The 25,786-nt window shown below is 39.5% G+C and overlaps 1 protein-coding gene across 1 annotated transcript; it reads left to right on the forward strand.

Moving 5' to 3' along the window:
• The first annotated feature begins 3,425 nt into the window (after positions 1-3,425).
• gpr179 (G protein-coupled receptor 179) lies at positions 3,426-25,736 on the forward strand. The gene is made up of 12 exons (XM_079337429.1): positions 3,426-4,993; positions 5,500-5,608; positions 9,451-9,547; positions 10,676-10,896; positions 13,909-13,977; positions 16,253-16,362; positions 16,869-17,107; positions 17,572-17,710; positions 17,837-17,939; positions 18,698-18,844; positions 19,218-24,681; positions 24,714-25,736. The coding sequence occupies exons 1-11, from the start codon at positions 4,071-4,073 to the stop codon at positions 22,653-22,655; spliced, it is 5,595 nt and encodes a 1,864-aa protein (XP_079193555.1). The 5' UTR covers positions 3,426-4,070; the 3' UTR covers positions 22,656-24,681; positions 24,714-25,736.
• The last annotated feature ends 50 nt before the right edge of the window (positions 25,737-25,786 follow it).

Below are 25,786 nucleotides of genomic sequence, written 5' to 3' on the forward strand. Positions count from 1 at the left end.
CTGTTATCTTTATTTTGTCATCTGTGGCCATTGTGTTTCCCTTGTGTGTTTCTTAGTTCAGTCTTAACTGTTTCCTGATTTATATTTTTGCTCTGTCTTCAGTGTTTCTTGATTGTAGTTTGTTGGATGTCATGTTGGATGTCCGTGTTTTCTGTTCCCCGTGGCTCCCTGTGTTTTCTTCTTTTGGATATTTTTTAAGTTAGTTTAGAGTAAGTTTTAGTTTGCCTATTTGTTTAAGAAAATAAAATATTCTTTTAAGTTCTGCAATTGGTTCCTCCTCCCTGTTGTCATGGCTTCAGTCAGTAAAGTGCAGGGAAAACAAAGTATTAGATTCACAGTTCTTGCACAAAGCTAAAAAAAAACAAAAACCAAAAACTTTAGATTATATTGTCTGCATGATCTCCAGCAGCAGATTGTTTTCATCACAGACAGCACTGAACACACCCAGTTTGAGTCTGATCTGTCAGTACCAACATTGACCTGGACTGATGCTTTATTGCAGTTTTACAGGTAGAGGGCGCTGCAGGCTAACGTGCACTGATAGATGACGCTGTTGGTGAATACAGATAATGTGTGAGAGTGGATGGAGGGTGATCAATCCTTGCAGAGTGTGTGTGTGTGTGTGTGTGGTGTGAGTGGTGTGAGTGGTGTGAGTGGTGTGAGATGAGGTATTGCTATAGTTGTGGGGACATAAATGTGTGTTTCCCTCATACTGAAGAGAGTAGCATTAATTTGAGGATGATTTAAATCCACTCACTTAAATCGTCAACATTTGTATGAATTAAGATTATGTTAAGGTCCTTGGGAAATTAATGTCAGTCAATGTTTGTTCAGTGTTGTCAGTGTTTGTTCATACCAGCTTTACGTAGAGTAATCAAACTAACGAGCTGCCTGCACAGCTGACTGATGATGTGATTTATCCTGTATCCTGTAGGTTTGGGTCAGCAGTTTACAGCATTAACATTACATCACAGTTTTATTGTTTTGTGTTGTAGGATTTTATTTTGTGTTTTTCTGTTTTGTTTCGCAGAATAAATCATCTGGCATGTCTTTATCTCTCATCCTGTCTGACATTGTCCTGATTTGCAACACAAATCAGTTATCTTAGATTAGATTGTCATTGTGACAATGTAATGAAAATGTGGTACACCTTAAGTATGTGCAAAAATGTGTCTTACTTTTCTATTGATTTGATTATGTCCAACAAAAATCTACTTTACTGAAAATGGTCTGTGGTTTGATATTAATTTAGTAAGCTCACTGCAACAGCATCATCTTGTATATATATCTTGGTTAAGTCATGTCAGGAGGGTGCGACGCTACAAATGTTTTAGGACTTCTAATGTAGTTCGCGTCAAAGGACTCCTGCATGACCAATACTTTTCCTTCCATGCGTCAGCTCTGTTTACACACCGATTTATAATTTAAGAAATTATAATAAGAATTAAAAGTCATCAATTAAAGCCAATAACCAATAATGGACTACAGGATTTGTTTATGAGGGGTTGTGTTGTCCTTTTCCCATTCCATATGTACTGTTGCGTACAGCCAAACTGTTTCAACGCTTGTGTTCAATAGACTTAGACTACAAACTAAAACCTTTCAATAACAATTCTGCTTTTTCATGCAGAATCTTTAACTAACGGTTAAAAGAAAGATCAATGTATTGGCTGAAATAGTACCTCCATGTTGTATTTTGGTGTCAGAAGGTAACAGTTTTCAGTGAAAAATTCTTCGTTGTGAAGCACTTTTTTATGTCTGTTCTTGAAAGGTGCTATTTAACAAAACTTTGCTTACTTACTTTCTTTGAAAAGAAAATGATTTTATAATGTTGGACTGAAGACAAAAGTAATCTTTATTGTAATGTTCATGTCTAAAAAAAAACTGGATCCAACATAAAAAAGAACCAGAGTAAAAGAAGAATTTCAAGTTGCAACAGGAAGATTGAATGAATATAGAAAAAACATTCTCTCAAAACACTGATGTGACTGTTCAAATCTTGCAGGATTCACAGGCTCTGATTAGAAATAATTATAACAGACTGGGGCACATTTATTGAATTGCAGGACAGAGCAGATTTATGAGGGGATATCTGGAGTGGCGGCAACTGAGCCAGTAGTGTATTAAGAATGGTCCTTCCATTATAATAAAGATGGAAAGATGAGGTGACAGAAAGGGGAATACGAGAAATGAAATGAAGGATGGATTTAATGGTATAGGTAGGAATTACAGGTTACAGGTATTATTAAAGCCTTGTCCTGCCCCATGAAAAGAGCAAAGACTGTGTGAGAGAGGGAGAAAGTGATAGAGTAAGATTAAGAAGAAGTTAGGAATGGTTAGTTCCTCTCCCCCCTTGTATCGAGGCTATTGTCCACAAAGCAGACACTCCGGATTCAAATCTGACCTTTGGATCCTTTCTCACATGTCACTCCCATTCTCTCCTGTCCCAATTTTCATATCCACAGTCCTGTTTCTTCAATAAAGGTACAAAAAGCCCCCAGAAATAAATCTTAAAAAAGTGTAAAAAATTATACACAACAATTTATGTTGTGTATAACTGATGGCATCTTCTAGTTCAGACACTTGTTTTTTTTCCCTTTTCCCTCTGTATTGAAATACATACAATGCAACATATACACATGGGCTCAGACAAACACAGTGGCACTCTCTCAGTTTCTCTGCCTTATTGTCTTCTTTAAGCTCGACTGCAGCACCTTTGACGTTCTGCAGTGAAGTCATGGTGGGAGGTTGGAGTGTCTGTGTACATAATTGTGTGCATCTGTGTGTATACAAGAGGAGTTGGGAGCTTGGGAGTTGAGGGTGGTGGTGGGGTTCTCAGAAACTGGTTGCCATGGTCACCAAAACAAGGATTCTTGTCTGCATCACTCCTCTGTAAACATGCTCTCTATCTTTCTTCCCTTTATTCACTCACACTTCTCATGCAGTATATCTTTTGCTCAGCCAGACTTTGATGTACACATATACACAACAGGCGCGCGCGCGCACACACACACACACACGTGCGTTGTATGCAAACAGGGAAATCCCTGATGCTGCAAAACTCTGTGTGCGCGTGTGTGAGTGTTTATGAGTGTCCGAAAGGGGTTAATCCATTCATCCATCCTGCAGGTCCTTGATGGAGTCCAAATGCAGTAGGGCTTAACTTAACCTTGATCCCTGACTACACCATCATATTCTGTGATCACACGCACACGCGCGCGCAAACACGCAAACGCAAGCAAGCAAAAACACACACACACACATTTTTTTTTTCCTCATCACCTTTCAAAAGAGCTTTCCTTTCGATATGGCGGGTGAGGAGGGAGGTGAAGATAAAAGGGAGATGATTATCGGAGAGAGGAGGGGGGAGGAGGGTGATGGACAAGCATCAGGAGTCTCCGTCAGACGTGCTGGAAGCTGTTTGGAGTGCAGATAGCAGAGCGGCAGACAGACAGAGAGCTGAGTGGAGAAAATACATCTGCACTCCTCCCTCTCTCCTCCATCTATCTCTGCAACACAGTACTTTCCTCCTCCTTCTCTCCTCCTCCTCCCAGCAAGCACGGGATTCCCCCAGTTTTAGCCTTTCCCCTCCTACTCCTCCTCTTCCCCGCCTCCTGCTCATCTTGCACTCACCGCATTTGCTTCGGAGGTTGGCGCACGGCTTTGCGTCTTTGAACCGCGCAGACGGCGAGGCATCACAGGTTGGCTAAACAAGACGCAGATATGCGGGGATTGATGCTCACCTACCCACGCCAACGAGGGCACCGAGCTTTCATAATATTTTCATGCGACATTTTGAGCCAATGTTAGAGTGCGCGAGTGCGTGTTCATGGTGCGCACAGATGGAGCTTTACGCACAGTTTGTGAGTGTGAGCGCCACAGAGCGAGGAGCCGCGCTCCTCCCGGACACCTGCTGCTTCGTTAAGATAAACAAAGCCCAAGTCTAGGCAAACATGTGAATTTCTTTTCTCACAAACGGATTTACAAAAGGGTTAACTTGCAAAAAGAGACGGAGTTGTGGGTGTGTGAAACCTTCTCCTCCTCTTCTTCTTCTTCTTCTTGATTTTGCGATGGATCCTGTTTGGCTTCTCCTTCTGCTCCCTTCCATTCTCAGGGCGCAAGTAACTCCAGACCTCCCATCAGGAGTCACGCTTGAGGCAGACAACAGCACTGATTCTTTGACAAACAGCACAAGACAATTAGACCTCCGTCTAAGGCCCCCCAGCTCTTCTAGAACTCCCCAGCCCTCTTGGTCTGCAGTGCTTTCTTCAGAAGCTCCAACATTGCAGGAGGACGACTGGACCCCAGCAGATACCTTTATGTACACAGGAGACCCCCTCACTCTAGAGGGGGGCCGCTGCTCAAAACCGTACAGCCCCCCGGACCAGATGGGTTCCCTGCCGGACAGCTTCAGCGCCCCTCTCAGACCGGCTCTGAACGCGCTGGCAAACACAGCAAACTTCCTGAACATGATCTTCCAGGCGAGTGACCTAAGAGAGAGCACAGTGCAGGAGGACATGGAGTGGTACCACGCTCTGGTCCGCGCCCTCCTGGAGGCCGACCTGCTTATCCAGCGGGCTTTGCTCACCTTTGATGCTGACCCGATGGCAGCAGTACCACAGCTGGTTCTCCGCGCCTCCAGAAACCCCACAGCAAAGATTCAAACCATCATCCTTCAGGACTTATCCAAGGCCTGGGAGAGCCTGCACCCACCTGCACCCGCCCCTGACGACAGTTGGTTCAGAAGCTTTAAATTCCCCGAGTCCAATCAGCCAATGACAGTACTGTCAAAGCGGGTGCTCCTTAATGACCTAAGCACCCTTGATACGCCCAAGTGGAGACAGGGGGACAGCTACGTGACCAATCGCAGCGGGGTTCGCTGGTCCAGCGCCCCCTTTCTGGACTGTAAGGATGGGCGTTTTGAGCCCCGCTGGATGATCATCCTGTCAACGCCCTTCTACGGTCTAAAGCCTGACCTCACACCAGAGTTCAGGTTAGGACACACACATCGAAACCAACTTACAGATTCATGCAAACCCGCAGAAATGGAAAAAAATGCACGATTTTAAAACATCTTAATCGTATAAACATACATGCTGAAACTTAGACTTAGCTTGCCAGACTTTAGACCTTCTTGCAGGTCAACAAGGGTTGTCCAAACTATTAATTCAGTCAGTCTGCAAAGTTCATAATTGTTTCTCAAAGTTTGCGTAGAGAATTTCATAAGTTTCCCAACTTAGCCATCATGTTTCCCTAACAACAAAGAATTGGGCTGCATTTGTCACTGAAACAAAGACAAAATAATTATGCATTTAAACTCAATAAACATATCAAATGTTAATATGGTCAATTATCTTGCATTAATGCCAAAACAATGAAAAAGAGAGTGAGTTCTGCAGCACTTGGGAGAACATTTTGAAAAGCATTTTGAATGTTTAAATCAATAGAGTAACCCAGCCTGTGTTTTTTTTTACTTGTGTGTATGCGTTTCTGTGTCAGAGGTGTGATCCGTGTGGATGTCAATATTCAAGACATTGACCTGGACCAGTGTGCTACAGGAGATGGCTGGTTTGCAGACACTCACCAGTGCAATCGCACCACCATGGAGGTAAACACAATGATGTGTTGTTTTTGAGCTCAGAATAAGAAAGTTAACTGTTGTGCACTTTTTCATCATGGTAACAAAAGTGAAGAATTGCTGATTTATGAGCTAATTTTGTTCGAAGTTGCTACATGTGGATGTAGAAATCCTAATTGGAACTATACTTTGTACCTGCATTCATTCTATTGTCCAACAGGGGGCGTCTCCACTGGTTGTATAGAGAAGTTAGTAAAGTAGTATTTAAATAAGTAATAGGTTATGATTACACCCAGCGTTTAAAATATTGTAAATTCAAAAAAATGGACAGAGCTGTCTCCCTAGGCCCCCTGTTGCCAAGAGCCAATGAATGTGGGTTGCTGAGTCCTGTACTCATTCATGTTTAGCTAGTTTTGAATCACTCTTAAACTCACAGTGGTCTTAAACAACATGCCCATTGCCACAGTCTTGGTGTGAGTAAAAGAAATGAAAATTCTTAAGTAAATAATTTAGTAATCAGAGTAAGAAAATATTCTTTGTGTCTCTCACCGGATTTATGTATTGAATATGGGTTTTATTTAACATGGTCCCAAATTGGTTTACCAGATACAAGAATTAGAAAATTACATTGGGCATATGCTTGTTTGTACCCCAACATCTATTAAAGTTGCATCTTTAATATGCATATCTATACCTACAGATTCTATGTAAAAATTAATGTGTACGTGGTTCTGTTTTATATTTGTAGTATATTTGAGGTGCATTGATCATTGAGGTATCGGCAAACTTTGGTAGATAGAGGCAAGACATAATCCAGTGTATGGACATCCTCATTCCCACTGACGATAATCTCTAATCTCTATCCATAAACAGAAAATTCCATTTGACAGTCTATTTTAGATCAAAATTCAAAACTTCAGCCACAAATCTACTTGATGCAGTAATGAAAGCCAATCAGCTGAAGAAGATAAAACAAAAAGCGTGCATGTTCTTACTGTAACAAAGATTCTTACAAATTATGATGTTTTAATTTCCCCAAACTTGACAACCGTTAACAGCAACACAACACAATACAATACAATACAACACAAAAAACTCTTTATTTTATCGGTCATTCTGCTAAAGTAAACCAGAGGGAATACTCTGTGTAATTTACTATTAAAACAAGACTCACAAGAAACAGTAATCATTGATCATGAGACAGGAAATATTCAGGACAATTCACAGAGTGACCGATGGAATCCTTGTGCACATAACAAAGCAGCTTCATATGTTCTTCATTGCTCATTTGTTGATAGATGTGTCTCGGGAGCTTTGATAGAAAGACAAACATTGATTATGTTGCTTTTTCTGCCATATTGGGTAAGTTTGTAATATTTCACAACATCCTGTGATTATTATGTCTTGTCTCATGAGACCCCAGAGGGGACTTGTTTGACAAGGCAGCTGTAAAAGGTTTTATGGTCATTCTATCCTGAAATTTTTTAAATTACTTTTTTTATTCTATTTTTCTATTACACAAATATAGTTGTCTGTTTTTGATCCTTTGCACATGTTTTTGCTTGTTCAAACTTAAACATTCCTATCTACTGCTTTACTGTCCCTTTTCCCTGCCAGCGTGTCTGTACTGGCCCAATCCTCTAACTCTTATCTCAGCCATCTATTTAAAGATGGTTTCTCTGGGTGGCATGCCGCAGGATGATCTGATGGATTATGACGTTAATCCAAGCCTGCTGACATAGTTCCCCTTCATGTACAGGAGTCTGTAACACAAGAGGAGAACAGTCTCCAAATCCACCTGGCACCCACTGTCCTATCCTACCTGGTTTAGAGGATTCAAACCTGAATGAGCAAGTACCAGGTCACACATTTCCTGCTGTCTTGCTCAACTTTATATCACCTTTATTCCTCTTTCCTTTTATGCAGGTATTGTTTGGGATGCTCATGTCAGTCAATCAATGAATCAATCAATGTATTTGTTAAGCGACACAATACATAACACGTGTGATTTCAAGACACTTGACAAAAGAGCATTGAAACAACCTTACTCTCATTATATGAAGTTACAAAAGGGCAAGTAAAAAGCCTTACTCTTTGTAATGTTATCTACAAAGACCATACATTAATCACTCTCAGCACTAAGCAATGTTTAGCAAGAGCAAAAACTGCCTTTAAGAGACAATTCAAAGAAACCTACGTAACAAGGTAGTTCAGGAAGTCTCAGTAATATTGTCCAAAATAATAAAATAAAAAAAAACAACGCAAAATGCTCCCCTTCAGATATATCTGCGAAATAAATTCCATAATTTCTTAGTTCATTATGTCCCCATGTGCTCATTTATCTGTTTATGGCTAATCTTAGTTTAAAAGTAAATACGAAATTACACAGAGGCGTTCCTCTGGCTTTCTTCAGCAGTATGAACATGAAAAACTAAAATATTAACAAGTCATGTACCGTATTAGCTTTTTATTAGTCTAAAGTTTGGTGAAAACAGGTGATGGAGGTGGAATCGGTCATTTCTGATGCTTTGGTCTTCACTACACAGTGTCGAGCAGTTTTGTCGCTCAAGTGGAAAGGTTTCATTTGATGGCTGCTCATAAGGACAAATAAATCCCTGTCAGATAACTAGTTATGGGTGGATTGTTTCCCGTTTGCTTTTGCTCTCCATACAGACAACTTTTCCTGCCTTCAACATTGTTTGCTGATACCTGATTGGCCAATTCTAGTTGGATAACAAATGTACTACAAACACAACACTTATAATGCAAAGGTCCAGACCCCGAAAACAGTTTCTATATTTTTATATACAACTTGAGTATAGATATTATATCTCAAGTGGACTTTTGGATTACATTTTCAATTTACTAACGCTAAAAACCGTGTTAATTTCTATATGTTATATGGTTAGGTGGGAGTTGTTTGTGATTAGATTAATGGTTACTAAGTAATTAAACATCAAGAATCATAATGCATTTAAATACTGCAGAATTAAAGCTGCAGGTTTCAATGTATTTCACATCAAACCTGCTTAATAACTGAATTCTTTGATCTACTACAATTTAGTGCGCCTTCACTTCGATAGTGTTTAGATGTGACCATGAGGGGACTTAAGTGATCCCTCTATTTAATCCATATCACATTAATGTTCAGCCTGTGGCATTAGAGCTATGATGGGGGTGGGGTGTTGGCGTATACATTTGAGAGGACAGTGTGTGTTTGTGTCTGCATGTGTACATGTGTGCGTATTCATGTGTGTGGGGCCAGAGCTCTCTAGAAAGGATAATGCTCAGGCATTATGTGTCCATTTAGCTTTTAACTTAGATCAACAAACAGACAGTGTGTGTGTGTGTGTGTGTGTGTGTGTGTTTGTGTCATGTTGGCTGAATTGACGTTAGAATCAGAGTGAGAGGAACATGGCCACTTGTTTGAACCGTATTTATTGAGGTATTGAACCAGTGGGAATCAAATATACAGTATTAAGTCATAATAGCTGTGTTTTTTAGATGATGATACCAAGCCTCCATACACAGGCTACAATCCAATTCAGGAACGAATAATGTTAAATGTTAAAATATTGAATGATACGATCTGATACAATCAGATGCAGCTGAAAAGTATGCCACTTAACAAATGTGAAACAATAGCTTACTATAAAGGGATTTTTTGGAGATTTGTAGTTGTAAAGGACTTTGTTATTTCAAGTCCTTTCTCATTAAGCACAAGAGCAAATAAAAGGTCATTACAAAACATGCCTATGTTATTTAATTAAATCTAATTTTTTATCATTACTAAAAAGTGGACATTCAATCTCACTCAGCAAAGAACATCCAAATACAAGCATAATAGAAAACAATCTCTCTGTCTCTTTCAGTGTGTACCTGTCCCAGGCAGGGGTTTTCGACTGGGTCAGTACTGCTGCCGCTGTAAAGAAGGTTACTACAACCCTGAGATTCAAATCCAAGACTTAGGTAAGACAATTATTAACCTCCAATTATGTTCTGTTTCCTACGGTAAAATAAAGGAATTGTTGTAGAAATTAGATTTTTTTTAAATCTGTATAGGCTTTTCATAACTCATCCCATAAATGTCTGTTTTAATGAATTTAACTCTCTTGTAAATCAAATCAAAGAGATAAGGATGACATGATGGAAGAACAAGTTCACCTAATATAAGATCTGTATACCTGTTTGCATTGAAGGCATATCTAACAGCAGGTCAATATGCTCCTGTTTCACAACATGACCAAACTTTTAAGCTCCTCTATTTTAAAAAAAAAAATGTTTTCACAGCCAACATTAACTGAATAGTTTAGTTAAAGCCATTTTCAAAACCTCTGAAACCTTTTTAAAAGCCATGTAGCTGACAAGAAAAAAGACCTGATAATCCTATTTAACGCTCATGTGGACCAATAGAAGAACACAATTTGTGACTGGCTGCTGAAAAGGTTCCGTTGACCAAGTGCGGTACAGTTTTAAAAAAACAGTATGTAGTAATAAAAACACAAAAAAGAAGCATAATAAATGGTGGTTGATGCAAATCTGTACCTATAATATAAAACAATATGTTGTAGCTTGAATTGGCCTTCAGTCTGTTTTAGTCTAAACCACAAACTTATAATTAGAATTGTTTTTAATTGTTACTTCACAGTTAGACATATTCATTGAAGAGCTGCACAATGACTCTCAAGATAGGTTCAGTCATGAACTATGCACCCCATGCAACAGTCTTGAAATGCAAGGAAGGAGGTTTTTCTCAATCATCCCTGAGATGTGTCCTTCAAAGATTATAGACCCTATTGGCACACAGCGAATACAGTATTTAGATAAGAGGGTGAATCAGGTGAGGAGCAATTGTTTGAGTTTTAAGTTTTCAGCTTAGGCCTTTAACTACAGTGAGTATCAATATGCATTAGTAATTCAGATGAACTTTGAGACTTATATATTGAAAAAAAAACGTGTTTAGTCCAACTGAATGCTGGTAAAAATATTTGTGACATTACTGTGGTAGAAACTTGTCAACCACAGGTATGTGTTATGTGAGGTTCTAAGTCACATGTTCATGGAGCCGCACATGGGTTTGTGTGGGTGTTCGCGCAGATGGTGGCCCTTTGAACGGGAGTGAAGACAGCCGTGTGTGTTACCCAAACTTGCCCATCTGTCTGCCGTGCTGGCCCGGCTGTAGGAGCTGTCAGGACGGCACCCCCTGCTGGGTGCAGGAGGCCTGGCTCCTTAGGGCCACTGTGCTGGCCGTTCAGGGGGTCTTCATGCTCCTCATCTTTGTCAGCATGCTAGTGGCCTACAAACATCGAAGGAACCGGGTGAGTCAGATTTTTTTGCCTCACCTTTGGCTCCATCTCCATCCATGCCATCTCCATCCTCCATCCCATCTGTATGGTGGCTCACAGCCACCATACAGATGGGATGGAGATATGATAAAGAGAGCTTATTCAGGCAGTGAGTCTCATGCAAAGACTTCTCTGGTTTATGTCGTGATCTGTCCTTCAGTTAAATCTTGTTTTTTCATAGTTTCTTGCAAAGAAGAAAGATGAAATGCATGAAAATAAACATGTTCTCACATGGATCTGAAGCCAACAAATATGTTATCAGCCTTCATGAGGCTAATAACATATTTCCTCAAAAAAAAAAAAGTAAGCTTAAACTATATTCCACCGGATTCCAAAAATTAAGCCTGTTTTTTCCTTCCCATGTTGCCTCAACAACAACAACTAAAAACACCTTAAATAGTTTAAAAATAGTTTATATTGTTAGCCTTCATCACACAACAGTAGATCAGTCATTTTGTATCATCAATGCAGGAATCTGAAAATGACATTAAAGATCTTATTCTTCTCTCACAGTTATCATTTTTGATTGGCTCAAAAATAATGGACCAGCCATTTAAAACTGGGTAACTTGGGAAAAAAATAACAGCAGAAACCAAGCAAAAAGACACAAAGAAAAGAAAGTGTTTACAAGAAAGTTGGAAGAAAATGGGAGATCCAACCAGAAGGAAAAGATGAATGCTCCATGTCCTGATGTGATGAGAGGCGCTTATGCCAGCTACCAGCTGTGACAGCTGGCAGGACTAGATCATTTTAATGGAGCTATGCCGGCCTAGACAAGAGCACACTGATTCAGTAAACAAGAACAAGAAAGCATTTAAAGGACTTGAAAATAACGTGAATGAACTGGAGAGGACAGCCTTTGTTGCAGCGCACAGAACTTAGAGAAGAAAAGTTGGGAAGGACAGAAGAAAGAGTGACACAGTTAGACCAGACAGTTGCCTTTCTTCTCTACCAAAAGGCTAAGTAGTAGTTTGTTAGCTTAACAGGAGTTCTTATACAATGAAAACCATAAAGTCATCGCAAGGAAACATCACTATGAATTGAAGCGTAGTACGAAAATTAACACTGTAGGGTGTTAAGTAAAAGGCTATTTGAAATACCAAATGGGGGCGGTGCTGTGATTAAAATAAAAATTAAAAATATGACAAGGCAAAGTAGAATTGAAGTGTGACTACTTGGAGCCAAGGTCAAGATGAAAAAATATCAAGATTGTTGGCTTTGAGAAAAAGACGTTGGTATTGGTTTGGAAAGTTCCTGACTGCCTGAAATGGATCAGAAGTATGTGTGTGTGTGTGTGTGTGTGTGTGTGTGTGTGTGTGCCATCATAATAGCTGTTTGAGTTCATTTAATATAAAAGGAGCTTTGTTGGTTCTTTTGGTATCTAATCAAGCAGAGGATACACTGGGCCATCCTTTAGTTAAGTAGAGAAGAACAAATGACCCTCAATTCTTTGGGTCAGGTTTGTAATCTTTCGAAAATATTCATGAAATACACAAGATTTGGAGTCTGGTTGCTTTGAAGAGTGCAATTGCTACTGGTTAAAAATGCAAACTTTTTTCAAAAAAGGTCTCCTTTCTGTATTGTCAGTTTAAATACAAGTATCAGGATGTCAGTGACAAAAACAATAATTAAGTGGATAGATGTACATTTGTTAAAATATATATATACCGTAAATTCCGGACTATAAGCCGCTACTTTTTTCTCACACTTCGAGCACTGCGGCTTCTACTCCGGTGCGGCTAATGTATGGATTTTTTATGGGGGACAATGAGCTTGTGCCGCAAAAACATTTGACTTCGTCACGTCGGATCTTAATATCAGTCATTTTGCGCTTCATGCACGCACCCTCATGATGGAAAACACACGGAGAAATACATATGATGTAGCTTTCAAGTTAAAGGCGATCGACCTGGCTGTCAAAGAAGCTAACAGAGCTGCTGCACGTTAAGATGACACTGACAGCGACAACAGAGACTGAGGAAGTGAGTAATGAAGTCATTCTGAGGCAGTGAATGGATGGACTTTTTCTTGTGAAATATATTACGGTCATCTTTTTCATCAGCCGTGTTACAGACACCGTCGGCTAGGCTTCGTATTGTAACGGTTCATGTTGTAAAGTCAGTAGTTGATAATGTGTTCATAATTCCGATTATGTGGAGAGTCAGTGAATGCACCAGAGCGAACGTGTTGAGTAGCTGTATGAGAGAACGCTGGGGGAGAGAGTTGGATTGTTACGGCAAGTTATGTGTTGTTCTCTGCTGTAAACGGCGTGGTCACGGCCGACAGTGATCGGGTTATTAAAAGTTATTATTTGAACGCTCTCGTCGTCCTTTAACGTCCGTATGGACGCTACAGTATTTGCGGATGTTACCGGTAGCCTACGTCTGTGTAAATAGCTCTTGTTATAGCGTGGACACCTGCGGCTTATAATCAAGTGCGGCTTATATATGTACAAATACATTTATTTACTTATGATTAGCCGGTGCGGCTTATATCCAGGTGCGCTCAATAGTACGGAATTTACGGTATATATAATTGAAGCCATTACAGTTAGTTACATGATTACTGATTTCTTCAGTATCCCTTTGCAGATATAACAATTGCATTGCACTGTCTCGAAGGGATTGTAAATATTAGTTAAATATTTGTGTTTAAGATCATAGGCTGTTTACATTATTGTTTACATTATTGAAGTATAGCAAACCCTTTAAAACAAACAAAAGGCCCTCCATACCACAAAGAACTAACAGACTACTAGGCAGTGTAAAGAAAGAAGTGTCTGTGTTCTGTAAGGCATAATTGCTGTGAATTTTAGTAAATTTGTAGAGAGCACAGTGAAGGCTGTCTTGGGGTTAGAAGTAAATGGATGTGCAGAATAACAAGTAAATAGGTCATGATGTGAAAATACAACAGAATTGTCTCTAAATCTTGATTTTTTTTTTTTTCTTTTCTTTCTAAGTACTCTGTTTTTTTCCCCTCCCTTAGAGGATCCGAGCGTCTGGCCTTTTGCTGCTGGAGACGATCCTGTTTGGCTCTCTGCTCCTCTACTTCCCGGTGAGAGTCTAGCAGATTAATCTCTTTACAGATCACTGCACAGCGCCAAGGATTATATCATAATGGACCATTTGTGGGAGGGTTAGTGGGTTGAGGGCGTGTGTGTGTATGTGTGTTGAAGAGGAATTGGAGTGGGGTGTGGTGATATCAGGAAAATAAGTTTTTATAACAATTATCAATGAAGTTTTAAATTAATTTTAATGAATGAATGAATAACCAATTAAAGAGCTGTTAACATAAGCGAGACGTGCCACTTTACCAGTCTTTATGAAAGTGCTGTGTGTGTGTGTGTGTGTGTGTGTGTGTGTGTGTGTGTGTGTGTGTGTGTGTGGGTGTGTGTGTGTGTGTGTGTGTGTGTAAGTGCGTGCGTGTGTGTGTGTGTGTGTGTGTGTGTGTGTGTGTGTACGTGTGTGTGTGTGTGTGTGTGTGTGTGTGTTTGTGTGTGGTCCTGTGCTTGTTTATACTGCATTGCATTTGAAAAACAAAATTACAAAACCCAAACACTATTACCAAGGACAAAACAAATTTACATTTTCTAAAACAAATTCACAAGATGTGAAACATTTTACACGCTCTGAGACAAATGTACAAGTAGCAGAATAATTTTTAACATGCCCAAAACAAATGTATGTCAAGATTCAAGATTCAGCTGTTTGTAAATTTGTTTGGGGACTGTTAAAAGTGTTCAATGAAAAATCTATGAAAAATATGTGGCACACAGAAATAACTGTTCTGTATTTTATTGTGAGCAAACAACGTGTTTTGCTTATCACTTCCTCAGGCTCGCCCAGCATACAGTTAGCTTCGGTTAGCATTATATATTTCTTTTGTGAATACATTGCTATTTTTTTTGCAATTGATTCATCTGTCAAGTCAAGCCTGTAACAGGGTATTTATAAAATGTGGTATTAGTAACTCTCAGGTAATTGAAATAGTCAACTATTACAACTTTTGCAACCACTTTAACTCGTGCTGTTACCTTTACCGCCATATAACCAGGGAACGATCCTTTGAGTTGGACTGGGGTAGAAAGGGCCCACTTTGAAATCTGATTGACATCCCCTTGCACCACCCCAAAAGTTTCTTTAAATAATTTTTTTAAATTTATATATCATGCGCAACACACCATACAACCCCAGCCCCCATCTACTCACCTAAAACATTCCATGGGTCTACAGTGAAAATTATATACAAATAAAGCAGACTATATACAAATTACTTACATTTTTCAGCTGAACCACTTCAAAAGCCTTAAACCATGATTGTCTATTTGCTCTGTCAAAGGGCAGCAGGACTTGTATTAAATAAATTATTTAGGCAGGCTGCATTTCAATGGATGACTTTAGGTATACAGTACATCTTAATCTTAATTTTACTTTTAAAAGTTAAACAAATATATACACATATATATAACATCTAGGATCCTTTTTGTGTTAATAGTTAAATGAATAAATGTTTGTGTGTTTGTGTATGCAAACCTCATGCCACCTCTGTCATAAAATTGTGAATCAGACCCTGCATATGGCTTAGTCTGTCTGTATTTTGCGAGACACTAACCAGATCTCATCAGCATTTCAAGATATGAGCTGCCTGTTTCTAAAGCATGACCTTTGAGTTAAATATGAGTTATATTGTATATACTTACAGTCTGTTACACTGAACAACAGTTTGTGCTTTAGCATTTGTAGTGGGTTACAGCAGAGCAGATGACTGTAATCCAGGAATTAAATCTTGTTCCGCAGTGACTGTCACTCTCTGTCACTCTAGATAAGAGCATCAGCTAAAGCCTAAAATGTGAATGCAAATTTACATAATTGTGTTCAAACCACTCATAAAGGATCAACTGCAGTACTCAGAGTGAAAACATAGTTAGAGACCACGTGCTGTAAACATTAAGAGCAGGCAGCTTTAATCAGCAGAGATGGTCTGCACTCAGGGCAGATCGGGGACTTGCTTATAGATGGAGAAGTAATCTGATTGGTGGACCGAAAGTGACATTAAATGGTGAGAGAAAAGCATAATGCCGCTGAATAAAAGTTTTTCAGATCTCTGAGGCAAGTTTGTTACCTTAACAGGAGTTCTTATACAATAAAAATCATAAAGTCACTATGAATTGAAGCGTAGTATTAATCTTAACACTGTAGTGTGTTCAGTAAAATGCTATTCGAAATATCGAATGGGGGGGGGGGGGTTGCAGTTACAGAGGTGGCATATGTCCTACCTATAATAATGTGAGGTGGTTTGACCCAGAGTAAGAGTATCTGTGTCTCTGCAGGTTTTCATCATGTACTTCAAACCAAGTACATTCAGATGTATCCTGCTCCGTTGGGTCCGAATGCTTGGCTTCTCTATTGTCTATGGCACAGTCACTCTGAAAATGTACAGGTAGGTTTGGGGTTTAGTTTCTCATATTTTTAAATAACATACAAACCTATCCTAAATATTTAGGAATTTGTAAAACTGCAGAACCTCAGAGAACTGTGAGTCAGAGGATATGATATTTTAGATCTTCAATTGATTTTGTAATTTCCTTGATAGGATTTAAAAGCTATGAGTAAGTGAAGAAACAGGGAGAAGTACACGCCTGTTTTAAGTTTACGGGTGTGTCCCAGCTCAGTCTCTCACTTCTACAAAAGAAACTCCAAAAAGATAAGACTTTTTTCGAGGGCAATCAAACACTTTTTAATTAAGATTATTTAAGTTAACTAATTCTACCATTGTAGGAAAAAAAGAAAGATTACATGTGCATTTCAGGTGAATTATTGAGCAAAAAATGTATATTATCTCTTCAAGGTCCTTACAAAAAAGTCCTTAAAAAAGCTCTCAAATGTTTACAGTTTACTATTTTTGTTCAGTAGCTGAATATTGGATTCGTTCATGCCCTTTTTTAGGGTTCTGAAGGTGTTCCTCTCCCGCACGGCCCAAAGAGTTCCCTACATGTCCAGCCTCCACCTACTGAGGATTCTGGGAGTGATGCTGATGACAGTCAGCTGGTTTCTGTGTGCGTGGACAGTTGGTGTCCTTCAGAACCGAGACAGGAACATCCCAGTGTTCATCACAACAAGCACATCAAATGGCCAGGGGTTTAACCTGTGCTACCTGGACCGCTGGGACTACATGATGGCTGTGGGTGAGTGTATGCAGTGACCTCTGGTGAAAATTATACTGAAGATACTTGAAAAAGAAAAAACAGCACAGCAAATTTAGAGCCTAAAATGCAATATGGAGTATAAACAAGTATGCCAATCAATTAACCTAACTAATTAGCCTACAAACAATTTCATCCGTTTTTGAGGTTAATTATTTTGTGACAATAACATACATTAAAGAGCTGTATAGCTGAAAATGTATTTGTAGACAAATATAGCAAAATGTCAAATGTTTGTTTTTTTACTTAAAATATGTACCGTATATGATTCTTTTTTTTCATGTTAGTATCAGAGGGATCTCCGTTGGTATTGGCAAATAAACAATTGTGTAAAAGTTGTATAAAACAGGCACTAAGTAATAGCTTAGCTTAACTAAATTTATATACCAAAACCAGTGTTTGATGTTTACCAATTACCACTGACCATCATCTCTTCCTATTCTCAGCTGAGCTTCTGTTCCTGTGCTGGGGCAGCTCCCTGTGGACTGCTGTCAGGCCGGTCCCATCAGCTTTCCATGAGCCTCGCTACATGGGCATTGCCATCCACAACGAGCTGCTTCTCTCCACCATGTTTCACCTGTTCAGGTAAACATTTAATATTTGTATTTCTAAGGCAAGACAAACAAAAATCAAATAAATGTGCCTAATTTTCAAACAATCTACACAGACAGTGCAATTATGATATGACTTTGTGTTTTCTGGCTTCCTTAGGTTCACCTTTCCCTCTCTCCATCCTGATTGGATGTTGCTGCTCTCTTTCACACACACCCATGTGACCATCACTGTAACACTTGCGCTGCTCTTCATTCCCAAGGTACTCAATATCAAAGTAGGAAAAATGCCACAATTGAAGTGTTAAATTTGGCGATTAATGAGTAACCTTGATCTGTTGATAGGATGTCCTTACGCTTCTTAGTTATCAAGCTGACAACATAAATAGATATGTCAACTTTCCAGAGAAAACTGCCTCTTCTTTGCGTCTACTAAGCATTCAAATGCTGTAAGGGGACTAGAATGTATGAATTCTTTTTTCTTTATTCTTTTTTCTTATTATTTCATTATTATTATTATTATTATTATTATTATTATTATTATTATTATTATTATTATTATTATTATTACTTGTTAGTGTGTTGGAAAATCAAATCTTTATCCACTTTTTTTAGGTCATTCTTTGGATGATTATATGATCTGACATCAATGACATTATATGTGTCCAATATTTAAAGAAAATGTTTGTTTTCTTCGTGGTAAAAGAGAGAGATGATAACCAATGTCCCCAGCTAAAACAAAGACCAAAGTAAAAAATTATGTTTAAACCAAATAAATGAAGTGCATAGGTTAGATGAGAGAGAGATGAAGGAGGTACCAGCACATTAAAGAAGGAAACTACATAAAAAGGAAAATGATGTCATGATAAAGTACATACGTCTTGTGGGTTAAGGAAAGATTCAGAATTGTTGGGCTTAAGTTTTGGAACCAACTGCCCAGCACATCATAGACTGTGCATCATACCTATGGGTTTGCCCTATGTAAAATGATAACATGAATGGTATACCTATGTGTCCACAGTTCCTTTATGTGTCCAAACCTGGGAGAGAGGAGATTGCAGCAGAGGTTTATGAAGATGAAGTGGACTTACGGCGGTCTGGCTCCTACCTCAACAGCAGCTTTCACTCCGCTTGGAGTGAACCCAGTGTGGACCCAGAAGACTTTAGGGTAAACTCCTCAGAACGATGCTATCACTTTTCATTGGGATATAATTCACAAAAGCTGGATGAAGACTCAAAGGTCACATTCAAATTGGAAGTATAAATGTCCCTTAATTATATTAATAAAGACATGAAGACTCTATAAAATTAATCTTAAACATATCATAATTTAAAATCATAAATGACATAAAAACAGTCAAATGAATATGTTGTTCTTTATATCTTCTCTCCACCCTTTATCTTTTCCTCTTCCTAAACTCTGTGTTTAACCAAAAACCTGCCTTACTTTTCCTCTGATTTGTTATTCTTCATATCTTTCCATCTTCTCACCCATTTCCTCCATCCTTTCATCAATTCCCTCCCTTCTTCATGTGCACCAGGATGAGCTGAAGAAGTTATATGCCCAGTTAGAAGTCAACAAGACCAAGAAGATGACAGCAAACAACCCTCATCTATCAAAGAAGCGGAGTTCTCGATGTGCATTGGGAAGATCCATTATTAGACGCATTGCTGAGATCCCTGAAACTGTGAGTCGGCAGTGTAGTCGTGAGGAGAAAGATGGATCTTTCCGCAGTAGAAAGCTGACTCAGTCTGATTCTTTCAGGAAGGCCCCAGATACTGCTAGTATTAGTTACAGAAGTTCAATTAAATCCCCATCACCATCCTTGCGCAAATCTCAAAGTGATCACCACTATGTCAGAGAAAGAAACACTTCCTTGCGAGACTCCATATTAGACACCAATTCTGTGAAGAGATTTTCCTGTCGTTCCGAAACAGACTCCCTAGATATTCCACCGGGGGTTTGTAAGTCAGCCAGTGCCCAAAATCTGACAATTGACACCAATCTCCTGCATCCTGATCACACCAGGCTTCATAAGTCCTGGAGTCTAACCTCCACTACAAACCATTCTATGGAGAACATACCCAAGGTTAACAGAGCCAGCACAGTGCTGACACGATCCAGGCAAAGCATGTCCATTGGTGACCAGACAAGGAGTGCTCTTCAGTCAGAGTCATTTGACAAGGCTGAGGTTTGTCCTTGGGAGGTGGAGCAAGAACAAACGGGAGTCAAAAACCAGAAGCATGTCACCTACGCTAACTCTCAGGATAGTGCAGAAAAAGGGCCAGCTTCTCCAGAGGTACTTATCTGTCCCTGGGACCATTTACCACCTGTAGAAAAGACACCGTCAGAGGATAAGGGATCACCATGTTTGACTGATTCCACCAAGAAACAGCTCTCTGTGTCTGCAAGTGCACCAGCCTCACCAAGACCAATGGTCACAAAAGATCAACGTGTATTCTCCTTCCGCACCACCACCAACAAGTGGCTCTCTGTGAAATATATGATGGGATCTATTGATGCTGGAAGCAAGGCTGGAAGAGATGAAGGTCTACAGAAAGAGGATTCCGTCTCACAAAAAAGCCAGGAGAGTACTTCCACTACACCAAGATCAGGAACATCCAGTAGGCGTCCAAGCGCAGAAAAGAAGTCACTGCAAAAAAGAAGTATGACAACAACAGATGGAAAACCATGTCTTGTGAAGCAAAATGCCATCAGACTGTCATCTGGGGATTCTTCTGACAGAAGTCCAAGAAGGCTTGTGATTGTGAAATCTGCTGTCTACCCTTGGGACATGGATGATGTGCAAAAAGATGGCAATTATGAAAATGTGTTTTTATCAAGGCAGAACAGTAAACGTAGTAGTATAAGTTCTTGGGAAACTACAAGCAGCTGTAGAACTCCTTCAACTCACAGAAGAGGAAGTAACCGAATCACACCTGCTCGTAATATTTCCCATTCAGATGTGTGTCCATGGGAGGCAGCCGGAGAGGGACAAAAAAAGCAGCAGAGCATCAAAGGAGATGTCTGCCCTTGGGAATCGCAGGTACCTGAACCTTCTAATGTATGTCCATGGGAATCTCAAGAGCATGGGAATGTAAGAAGACAAGGGAGTGGTATTGGTGATGTGTGTCCTTGGGAATCACAGGATGTTCCCGTAATTAATTATGCTTACAAGGCCAAAGATTCACAGACACAACCATCTTTGACAGGTGCTTCCGACGTATGTCCCTGGGAGACAGCTGAACCTCAAAAACCTTCAATACAGCAAGAAAATGAATATGCTAATGTTTGTCCCTGGGATGTTCAGGACAAGACTGAGGTGGTGTATGAAAACCTCAATCCTTTAGTGGACAGGGGATCCTTGGCAGTGCCCCTGCGGCAAGAAGTTATGAAACCTGCTGTCTATCCTGGTGAATTAAATGAGATAAGCAGTGAGAAACAATACCAAGCACAATCACCTGCACTACATGTTGGTAAGCAAGCAATCAAGTCAACAGAAAGTTGTCCATGGGAATTCCCTGAACCCCCTAAATTGGACAACATTTGTCCATGGGAAGAGGAGAGCACAGAACAAACCAATACAGACTGTACTTCACCAATGACCATCAAGGTAGACATTTGTCCCTGGGGATCTGGACATCAAGACAAACCAGAAGACTCACAAAAAGTGATCTTGCCTTTGAAAGCTGGTTCCTTACAATCTGAAGGTAAAGACAGCCAAAAAAGAAACATTTGTCCATGGGAAATAGAAGCCCCTGAAAGAATGTCAGTAACAAATACAATTTCACAAGGACAAGAGAGACTTGCAGATGTTTGTCCATGGGATAGTGGCCAACCAGACACAGGTATATCACAGGCCCCCAGATCATCAGAGAGGCATGTAAGGCAAGACACAGTTCGTGCTAATGTTTGTCCATGGGATACAGAGGGAGCTGGGGCAGTCCAAAGTGAAATATTAAATACATCAGAGACACAGAAGCACCAAAAGAAGTCTCAGGAAGATGTTTGTCCATGGGAAACAGAAGCACCGAAAGTTGCACAAAAACAAGAGAGTGTAAGGGAAGATCTTTGTCCATGGGAAACTGAAGCGCCAAAAGTTTTAAAAAAGCAAGACAGTTCTCAGGTAGATGTTTGTCCTTGGGAGACAGAAGACACCAAAGTTGCACAAAAACAAGAGAGCGTGAGAGAAGATCTTTGTCCATGGGAAACTGAAGCGCCAAAAGTTTTAAAAAAGCAAGACAGTTCTCAGGTAGATGTTTGTCCTTGGGAGACAGAAGACACCAAAGTTGCACAAAAACAAGAGAGCATAAGAGCAGATCTTTGTCCATTGAAAACTGAAGCGCCAAAAGTTTTAAAAAAGCAAGACAGCTCTCGTGTAGATGTGTGTCCGTGGGAGACAGGCGACCAAAATGTTCTCAAAAAGCAAGATAGTGCTCGAGAAGAAGTTTGTCCATGGGAGACAGATGATTCAAAAGTTTTAAAAAAGCAAGATAGCGCTCGAGCAGATGTTTGTCCATGGGAGACGGAAGAGCCAAAGGTTCTCAAAAAGCAAGACAGCTCTCAGGCAGATGTTTGTCCTTGGGAAACTGAAAAACCAGGACTTGACAAAAAGCAAGAAAGCTCTGGAGCAGAGGTGTGTCCCTGGGAATCTGAAGATCCTCAAACTTCGATTGAAAACAAGCCTGGGAGTCCCATTAGTGAAAAAGACAAATTCACAGAGAACCAGACAAGGCTCAGTATAGAAGAGGCTCCAGCAGATAACAGTGCAGAGCAGATAGATGGATCAAAAGAAAACTTAGCCCTGGGCCGGCGAGATGCTTTGTGTCCATGGGAGATGGTCAGGAGCAGTTCTGGCTCATTCACAGACAACACTTCGGATGTTTTTACATGGGAGCCTGAGAATATTCCAGAGGAGGATGAAGAAGATGATGCAGAATGTGCAGCAGAGGCTCTTGTATTTCCCCCTGACCTGTGACATAAATCTAGCCAACATTTACTTTTGAGCCCTACCACCTAATCAGGAGGAATCTGAATTTTATAAAACCTTATCTTGGTGCCCTGTTAAAGGTCAAGGGAAACTTTATTTTAGAGTCCTTACCTTCACAGGGATGTCAGAGTGCAGGGTCATGCTGCTGGAAAACTTGAACTAATCAAAGACAGAAATCTGGCTGTGATGATTAGTGACTGTGCAAAGAGATAGAAGACATTAGCACATGTGACAGACAAGTTATGTTCTCCACTAATACAGCAATGTACTACAGACAGGCATTTCTTGGCTGATGAAGGGCATCTAAGGCATTTAGATGGACTCCCTTTTCTTCCTATGTCCATCCCCTCATTCAAAAAAATTTTAATTCACCATGCAGGTACACTATGTTAGACCTGACTTGAGTGAATATGTTGCAAAAGCTGGACTTCAACATCTATAGTTCTCACAATCACAAAATACAGCCCAAGACTTAAGAGGTGGAACTCTAAAGAAAACAGGCATACCCCACATAACAAGTGTTAGTCTTAGGCACCTAATATATTTGAAAAGTAGAAGCGTATAAAGCTGTCCTATCAGTACACCAATGAGAGACAAATCCAAAATGATTTATTGAACTATGCATACCTGTGACTTAAGTGACTTCTTGACTTAAGGACAATTATAGATTTTCATTCAATGACATTCCGCCTTTAAAAAAACAATGCCAAAATGTATAAATCATCATAAACTGAGTTGCAGTTTAATAGTGTTGCCCCTAATAATTGGGTAAAGGAAAATATATAACTAAGAATTTTGAAAGTCATGTCCGTGCTTTTCATGTGAACACTAGTTTCACTTAAAAACACGAGGAAGCATCATTTGTGTTATTACAGATCTTTAGACAACAGTACAAAAGTGAAAACAAGACGTGAGTCATTCACAAATGCTAACTGAAACTGTACCATGCAAAGAGAAACCCAGATCCAGAAAAATGGTTGCTGCCTTCTCTTGGTCAACGCTCCTTAAAGAGTGTCCAAGGGGAAGCACAAAACTGGCCTGAGGTCTAAGTAGTCAATTATTGCTGAACCATATTTGCAGGTTTTGGAGCAACACATGCTGCCAAACAACTTTTTTTCCAGAGACCACATTCTGAATGTATTACAACAGCATGGCTCCATAATAGGTGTAATAAACCGGCCTTCCTGCAGATTCAACCTATCAGCCATTGGAAATGGTTGGCACATCTGTGCCCTGTTGCACTAGCTGAGTGTAGATTCTGTCTTAAATTACAGTGTAGTCTGAATTAAACCCCATGTTGAAACTAGTTCTAACTTAAGTTGTGTCCCTGTTTGGTTGCACCACAGAGACGCAAAGTTTATCTTGGTGTTTCTGAACAGTCTATGGATACAAATAAGTTCTGTTAACTGCCGTTATTAACAAAGGATAATAAAAGATTAACAACCTTAATCTACAGTTTGTCTTAAATATCAACAGTAACATAAAATGGGAAAATCTTACACTAAAACATAAGTATCATCATTTATTATGAATTACCGCAAGATTAAAGAGCAAAGTGATCGTGCATTTCTAAGGGATGAATCTCGGGAACACTACCAACACTAAACAACCCTCAGCCTGAACAACCCTCTTGTCATACTCATCCTCCAAGTTATCCCACCTCTCAAAACAATACACCATGACAACTGTATTTTACTGAGGACTTTATAACTACTCGGAGATACTGTAGGTGTAAGATTTAAGTCAGGCCTAAGTTGCCTGTTGCAGGCCCTGCACCTAAAAGGCTCTGGACCTGAGGAGAGTACTGACCCCCAGGATCTTTTTTAAGGGGAGATCAATTTATCTAATTTAACTAAAAGTAGACCTGGGCAATCGAAATCAAAATCGCAATCGAAATATACAAAATATCCTCAAAAGACCCCAAGTTCTTGGGGAAAGTTCCTGATGTCAAAAAAGGGGCTAGATAAAAGACACCCTAACTGTTATTGCTGAAATCTGACATTATGCAACAATTGTAACATATTCCACTTTCAAAATAACAGAAAGCGCTCTTAAATTCCCAAAACGTTGTTAAAGAAAAAGTGATCCTACAGAGCGGTAAACTATATGCAGTCCCAAACGTTTCCCTCAAAATCATTAGGCATGTAGTTTTTTTAAATGCAGTCAGTTTTAACATTGGGTATGTTGTCCGTGTGCTATTGACCATCAAATAGGGGTTTCAATGTTGTGCAAATCATTACCTTCTATTTTTATTTACACTTTATTCAACGTCCCAGCTTTTATGAATTGGGTTTGTCTTAACAACCGAGAAACTCTTGATTGTACAAAACCAGCTGTAAATCTGGCTTTATTTAATTTTTATTATTCTTTATGAAGGCTTTATTAATCTAGTAGCTACCTTAAGACAACAGCTATTGCTACCAGCATTTATCTTCCCACCCTGGGTATGTCAGAGGAAAATGGTTGGGCAGTGAACAATGCAAGTTAACCAAATGGTCAGCATTACTTGCGAAATAGTGGATGATTTTTTAATTCAATAAATGTATGGATAAGTTGATTTTTTTTGTTAAAAGCTAATAATGTGGCTCCTTCATTTTATTGTCTGACCCTAGTAACTACTATATTTGGTTATCTACTACAACTCGTAAGTGCCAGAAAAAGAAGATTGCAACTTTTTTTTAAACATTGTGTGTGAAAACTTTGAATTGTGAGTAAAGCCAACAGTATTCAAAGTTTTATTTGTTGTAATGACATCGCATTTCTATGCCAGGTTTATGACAAGTATTTTAGCTACCGTGACTCCAGGTTGTTGCATTAAGTGATCTCATTGTAAAGAAACTGCACCAATTATTGTGTCAATTCAGTGACCTAGTATTGTGGCATCGCTGCATGTTTGTGTTTTTGAATGAGTGTATTTGTAATACTGTATGTCTCCATGTTAAAGAAAATGAAATTGTTGGAAAAGATCTTCTTGGTTTACATAAAGACACAGCCTATATTTTAAAGTTAGTATGCAAAGTCTTCTACAAAAGCGGTAGAACACAAGAGAAATCCACTAAAATGTATTATTGTGAGGAGAAGCAGATGGGACCATTTATTTTTGTATTTCCTGAGGTCAA

Source organism: Symphodus melops, assembly GCF_947650265.1.
Source record: "Symphodus melops genome assembly, chromosome: 2".
NCBI classification, from domain to species: Eukaryota; Metazoa; Chordata; class Actinopteri; order Labriformes; family Labridae; genus Symphodus; species Symphodus melops.